The sequence below is a fragment of the Mauremys reevesii genome, linkage group 1, assembly GCF_016161935.1.
Source record: "Mauremys reevesii isolate NIE-2019 linkage group 1, ASM1616193v1, whole genome shotgun sequence".
NCBI lineage: Eukaryota > Metazoa > Chordata > Testudines > Geoemydidae > Mauremys > Mauremys reevesii.
In genome coordinates this window covers 225,285,310-225,291,740 of record NC_052623.1, presented here as the reverse complement: position 1 = coordinate 225,291,740, position 6,431 = coordinate 225,285,310, and the positions used below count along the sequence as shown (strand labels likewise).

At 51.0% G+C, this 6,431-nt stretch overlaps 1 protein-coding gene across 1 annotated transcript; it reads left to right on the top strand.

Annotated features, from left to right (window-relative positions):
• Positions 1 to 272: 272 nt before the first annotated feature.
• Positions 273 to 6,170, top strand: LOC120395950 (homeobox protein NANOG-like). The gene is made up of 4 exons (XM_039520789.1): positions 273 to 450; positions 2,835 to 3,109; positions 5,215 to 5,304; positions 5,808 to 6,170. The coding sequence occupies exons 1-4, from the start codon at positions 273 to 275 to the stop codon at positions 6,168 to 6,170; spliced, it is 906 nt and encodes a 301-aa protein (XP_039376723.1).
• Positions 6,171 to 6,431: the final 261 nt, after the last annotated feature.

Below are 6,431 nucleotides of genomic sequence, written 5' to 3'. Positions count from 1 at the left end.
TGATGCCACCCTGTGTCACTTTCCTCCCCCACCCCCCTCCTTCTCTCACACCGTTCCCTCCCCACCAATCAACCCTCTTTAACATGACAATGTGCACTGAAGACCTGGCTGATGCAGGATATTGTACTCCTTAGAAGGGAACTGCTAGCTATAAAGGTAACTCCCTGCAGACATTCTAGGGCACCCTCATCCTGGGTGGTGAGCTCTAGCCCTTGAGTGAGGTGCTGTCTATTGGGAGGTGGGGGAGGAGCACCCCTTCAAACCAAACCCACATGAGTGCTCACTTGGCTGGGCCCCCTTACCAGCCTTACCCAAGTGGGACTGGCATGGGCTACGGGGAGTTTTACTGGAACTCAGCAGGGGGTACAGAACGTGCTCTGTCATGCCCAGGAAGGGGAGCAGAAGCAGCTGGTGATGCTCAGTTTCCAGTGGAGGAAATCCAGAACTCAGGTAAGCCATCAAAGTTAAGTGATAGGACTGAGATTCAGGACACCTAGATCTGTCATTGACTCAGTGGGTGACCTTGGGCAAATCACTTCCACTCTTTGTGACTCTTTCCCCTTTATAAAATGTGGATATGAGCCTAATGCATTCAGACTTGCAAAGCACTTTGAGAGCCTCAGGTATAAGCACTGTAGAGGCAAAGTATTCTTGTCAGTCTTTATTCCTGGTGCCACATCTGTCAGATCCCTTGGGAACACCTTATCCTGGCAGGCTAATGGCCAAGGGGGGTAGGGGATGGTCAGGCCTCACTTCAACCGGAGCTGTCATATTTATGGAGAGAGGTGAAATCCATGTTTGGTCCATGGGCTGGAGCATGCCTTTAGGATTTCGCACACCCATCACCCACAGCACAGCTCCCAGTGCTGGCAAGGGGGGCATTGCAGAGATGACAGCCTTTACCCAGTGACTGAATGTTTAGTTATCATGGTTTTCGTTGTTCAAGTCTCATGCAGTATCACAGGGGGAGGATAGGGAATCCTGTTAGGCTCCACTACTGTTTCTGCCCTCAGTTTCTCTCCTTTTCCCATCCTCCTTCCTCTGCTTGTCTCCCTCTTCCCTGGCTCTGTCTGTTTTTTCCTGTCTTCTCTCTCCATTTCCTTCACAGCAGCAGCTCCCAATTCCCACCCCATGGGCTTCACTCCCACCCCCTTCCCATCCCATCTGCTCAAATGTTCATCAGTGAAATAGTTAATGCAGACAGGTCTTTGCCTAGTGCTATCCTTAGGCTCTAGAGTCACTGCCCCAACGAGATTAATGGGAATTCACAAATGGACGTTAACTCTCCCCTCTCCCTATGGGGGGTGGAGGGGGGGGGGAGAAGGACATGAAGGGGTTAAAATGGAATGAGATCAGGGAGCAGACCGGTGAGAAGGTGGGGGGCTCAGGGAGAGGGAAGGAATTGTCCCAGGGCATTTGGCCAGGCTTGCAAACCAATACACCCCTCCTGGCCCCCAGTGCTGGCCACATCCACACGTGCCAGACACCTAGGGGAGAGCTATCTGTGTAATCTCACTTGTTAACATTTTCCTATTCATGCTGCCTCAATGGCTTTGCATGTTGGCCGCTTTTGTCTGGACTAACAGCCCAGATTGCTTAGGAAGCTTTTTCTTTAGATCTCAATCTTGGCTTTGTCCTTCAGGCAGAGACACCCTTAGGAGATCTCCCAGGACAAGCTGGCAGGGTCTTTGCAGGTTCCTCTAGCCTCTTGAATACTGTCCCTGGAGTGAGTTGAGCAGAGCCCCAGCTCCCCAACCTGTCTCTGTGTCCTCTGTCTGTGCCTTTTCTCCTCCTGTAAACTCTCATCCGCACAATATTCTATTCTAGTTCTCACATGCTTCACAAGGGGTAGTGGCAGCCTAGTGGCTAGAGCAATGGGCTGCGAGTCCGGCAACCTGCGTTCTTGTCCTGACTGTGGCTCACTGAGTTGTTCTGGTTGTCACCTTGCACTGGTGGTGATAATACCTCCCTCCTGCCCAGCAGTGGGACGGGGAGGGTTCATTTGCCAGTGTTTGTGCAGTGCATTGAATCCTTGGGTGGAAGGAGTGGGTTCACTTGTGACTGGTCATTCTGGGTGCCCAACCTGAGACCTCTTAAAGGGGCTGGATTTTCAGAGAGTGCTGAGCACACCTGGGCTCTGAGCACCAGGCCCCTTTAAGGTGTCTCAGATTGGGGACCCCAGATCAAGCCTCAGAAATGACTAGACCTAAGCCCAAGAGTCCAGTGCACAGATTCACTGTGTGCCCACGGGCGAGTCATTTACCTCTGCACCCCAGCTTGTCCATCTCTCACAGGGCTATAATTACGCTTGTCCTGAGCAGAACTGCGCCTCTGTGTGACAGACGCCCTGTACCACTAACAGCAAACAGAGATTCTCCTTTATTTAGCTCAAGCGCTGAGGGTCTGCTCTGCTGAAGCAAAAGGATTTGATAGCGATCCTGGCTGCCAGTGTCAAGTTAGTGGCCAGATTAAGCTGCATAGTGACAGCCTTAACAGATGTAATTATAGCGCTTTTCATCCCTAAGTCTCAAAGTGCTCTGCAGCAGGACAAGCTGTAGAGGATTTTGAATTGTAGGGATGAACCTCCCACCTAGGGTGTCACTGTATGGCTTAATCTGGCCACTCACAACTTGACATTGGCATCAGGGATACATATCAGATTCTTTTGCTGCAAAGGTGCAGATCATCAGAGCTTGTGCTAAAGGAGAATCTCCTTTGCTGCTAGCAGTATATGGCCTGTGTCACACAGACAAGCAGTTCTGATCTCACCCAGCAGAGGACTCTGTGTGTGTGTGTGTGTGTGCGCGCTCATTACATATCCCCTTTGTCTTTAGATCTCTCCCCTGCTTCCTCCAGCTCTGGGAATTTCAGCCACTTCACACCAGATTCGGCCACCAGCCCCCAAACAGAATCCTCGTCCCCCCAGCCTGCGTCCAAGCCTCAGAAGAATGGGAAGGAAAGTGAGGGAGGGATGAAGAAGGCCAAGATCCGTACAGCCTTCTCCAAGGAGCAGCTGCAAACCCTGCACCAGCGGTTCCAGAGCCAGAAATACCTCAGCCCCCAGCAGATCCGGGAGCTGGCTGCAGTTCTGGGGCTCACTTACAAGCAGGTGAATGGCGAGAGCATAGAGTGTTTGCCTTGTAATGACTGGGCTGCACCTGAATGTCACTTACTGCAAGAGGCGCAGTGGAATAAAGGTGGGGGGTGATTAGCACAGAACAGGGGCAAAGATGTAGATTACAATACTTGTATTTATGTTCTATAGTTATCCTCAGAGTAAGTATAGGACATTGCTGTGACAGAGCAAGCTCCATACACACATATATAACTGTCCCCTTCCCCCTCCCAAATGTGCCTCAGTCCTGCCCCAGAAAAACCCTTCTTGGAGGGGAGGGGAAATTTCAGCAGGGAGACAGTATTGCCTAGTGGATATAACACTGGACTCACCCTCAAAGAGGCCGGGGTTCTATTCTATTTTCAGCTCTACCATTGGCCTGCTGGGTGACCTTGAGAAAGTCACTTCGCCTCCCCGTGCCTCAGTTTCCCCATCTGTAAAATGGGGATAATGACACATCCATGGATGGAATGTGCTAAAACCCAGCCAGTCCTTGGCACCTCAGTTGAGACTCACGATGAGGGAGCCAGCTAATGCTGGTGTTGCCAACTCCTGAGATTTTACTGTGAATCTGCCAAAATTTGCTGATTCTCCTAAAGAACTTGAGTCATGAAAACATGAGAAGCTCCGCTTTCATTTAAAAAACAAACATTTCTAGCCCTCCTGGTTTCAGAGAAAAGCTTGAAAATAGCTAACAACAGCAGGCAAAGCAAGCCAGCGAGTGAGCGGGAGACCTTTTGTTAAAATCTGGCTTAAAAAAAAATCACAACTCTAATGATTTTCAGGACCTGATTCGTGATTTTTGAATGCCAGGAGTTGGCAGCGCCGTGACGCCATGGTCTGTGGTGTGGTTGTGCAGTAAGTGGGTTACCATAGTTACCTGCACTTTGTGCTCTGCAGCAGTTCCCAGCCCTCTGCTGGATGCAGTTCCGGGCACTGGTGAATTGCCCCATAAGGCTCTGAGTGGCCTGGTATGGATTAGTTCACAAATCATTTCCTCCCCACCCCCTCCCCAATGCTCCCGTGCAGCATTTGCAATAAGCTGGGGTGCTGCTGTGAGCTCTCCCCGAGGCTGGACTCCTCCCTCTGACCTGTCTGCCCGCACCAATGCAATGATCTGCTTGGAATAGCTTGACACAAGGCATCATGCAGGTGCTGCAAGCGCCACACACAACCGCCATCCCTGCAGATTTATGAGCATCACTTGTGCAATGCCCAAGATGAAATCGCTAGCCCAGGCCCAGCTGAACTGGTGCTGTCTATAGTGGTCTCTCCCTAGTGTGGATGAGAAACCGCAAGCATTGTAGCTGCCGTGGTTCAGCCATTCTTCCTAATCCTATCCCACAATGCACTGCATTTGGATATTATCCAAAAGAAAGAGCTGGGCACTCTGGGCTTGGTGTCCCAGGTATCCCAGGATGCACTGGGACAACAAACACAAACACATGCCCCACCTACCCACCCCCAAACCGGTTTTGTCAGAAACAGGACAAGTGAGACAACCAGCTATTCGCTGCAATCAACATCCTTGCAGCGCTCCCTATTAGTGCAGACACAGCCCTGGGGGAGTTTGCTTTGGAATTTGCCCCCATCAGGGATCTTGATTTTGGGGACTGATAGAATGCAGGGCAGGCCTTCTGCCCTCCCTACACCCCCACAAACACGTTTCCTTAATTTTGGTCTGTAATCAGGAGGGATTTCATCCATTCTATGGGTGGGACCATAAAGACTGCATTGGGTTTGATTTGTGCCAGTTGTTGGCCACACTCATTCATTTTTCACAACTGTAATGCGCCTACATCTCACAATGATGGGCACAATGTGGACAATGTAGGCATTGGGGACAGAGATCCACCAACACAATTTGCATAGGCCACTAAACAGGCATCTGATGTTGAACTGGGGCCAGATTGTAACCAGCAACCACTCAGATGCTTTATAATCCACTCCCTGATTCCCTGAGCCCTCCAGTCACCCCACCCCCGACTCAAGAGGCTTATTGTAATCGGTGAGTCAGAGGTGAAAAATGTCTTAGCCCATTCCCTATTCCCCCCCTGACTATCCATTCCCCCCGGGAACCTTCTGACCCCTCACTGCAGGTTAAGACCTGGTTCCAGAACAGAAGGATGAAGTTGAAGAGATGCCAGAAGTACAACCTGTGGTCGGAGCGGGCTCAGTGCCTCACACAGGTAAGGGCATTCCACAGAAAGGGGACCAAGACCATTGGTCTAGAAAGCCCACTGTCCGGCCTTCTCCCATAGCCCAGTGGTATATTCCCTCTGCTATCCCATTTCCTGCTGTACTGGATCAGTACCATGGTCCCGCTAATTTGGTAACCTGCCTCTGCCATACCCAGTCATGCTGAAGATCCTGCCTGCCTGCCCTCCGCTGTTCTGGTCTATTTAGCCCATTGCTGTGCCTCCTGCCCCACTGCACAAATGGTAGCTAGTTTGGTGTCCCCCAGCCAACCAGGGCAATGGTCCAGCTAGTGTTAGTAGCTCTCCTCCTGTTCTACCGGATCAGGCCAATGGTGAGTCTGGCCTCATATCAGACCTATGAAGTACATTTCTTCTTGTCCCTCCCCACCTCCTCCTGCCTCGTGGATACGCCTGGAAGCAAGAGGACTGATAGCCCTTATACAGTGAGTGCCAGTAGAGATGCAATTGGTTTTGATTCGTGTTCTCTCTTTCAGACTGGGTTCCAGCCCAGCGGGTACCTGGAAGTGCACCCCAAATTCCACCAGAGCTATCCGATCAGCGCTGCTGGAAACATCCAAGCCGTGGGCAACCCCCGTCAGAACTACTCAGCAGGGCAGACCCCATACGCATTCATAGCCAATGAGGAGGGGGGGGTCTTCGGCAAAGGTGGGGCCACCTGTAGCGTCCAACAGACAGTGGGATTCATTGCCCAGCACAAAGTAGACTTTTATCATGGCTTTCCTGGGACCATGGAATACACTGGCGCAAAGACAGGAGATGGCTATAGCTTCCACCATGCCTCAGCCACTGTGGCACCTTTTCCGGGCACTGCTGGCCACCATCTGTACCACCCCTAAGCAGGGTTAATGCAGAGGGCACAAAGCAATCGTTACTGAATATCTTCCTTTCCCTGCATCTCTCACGCTGTCCCCTACTTGGGGTAATTACACAACTCTGTCTCTATCTTACATTCAGACATATGGGCTCACTCACACCCACCCACCCAAACTTTCATGTAGTCACTAACAAAACACACACACACATCCCCACACACACATATTGGTGTACCCACACATTTACCCTACAGTGAAATGGAGTATCTTTCTAAAAAACATGAT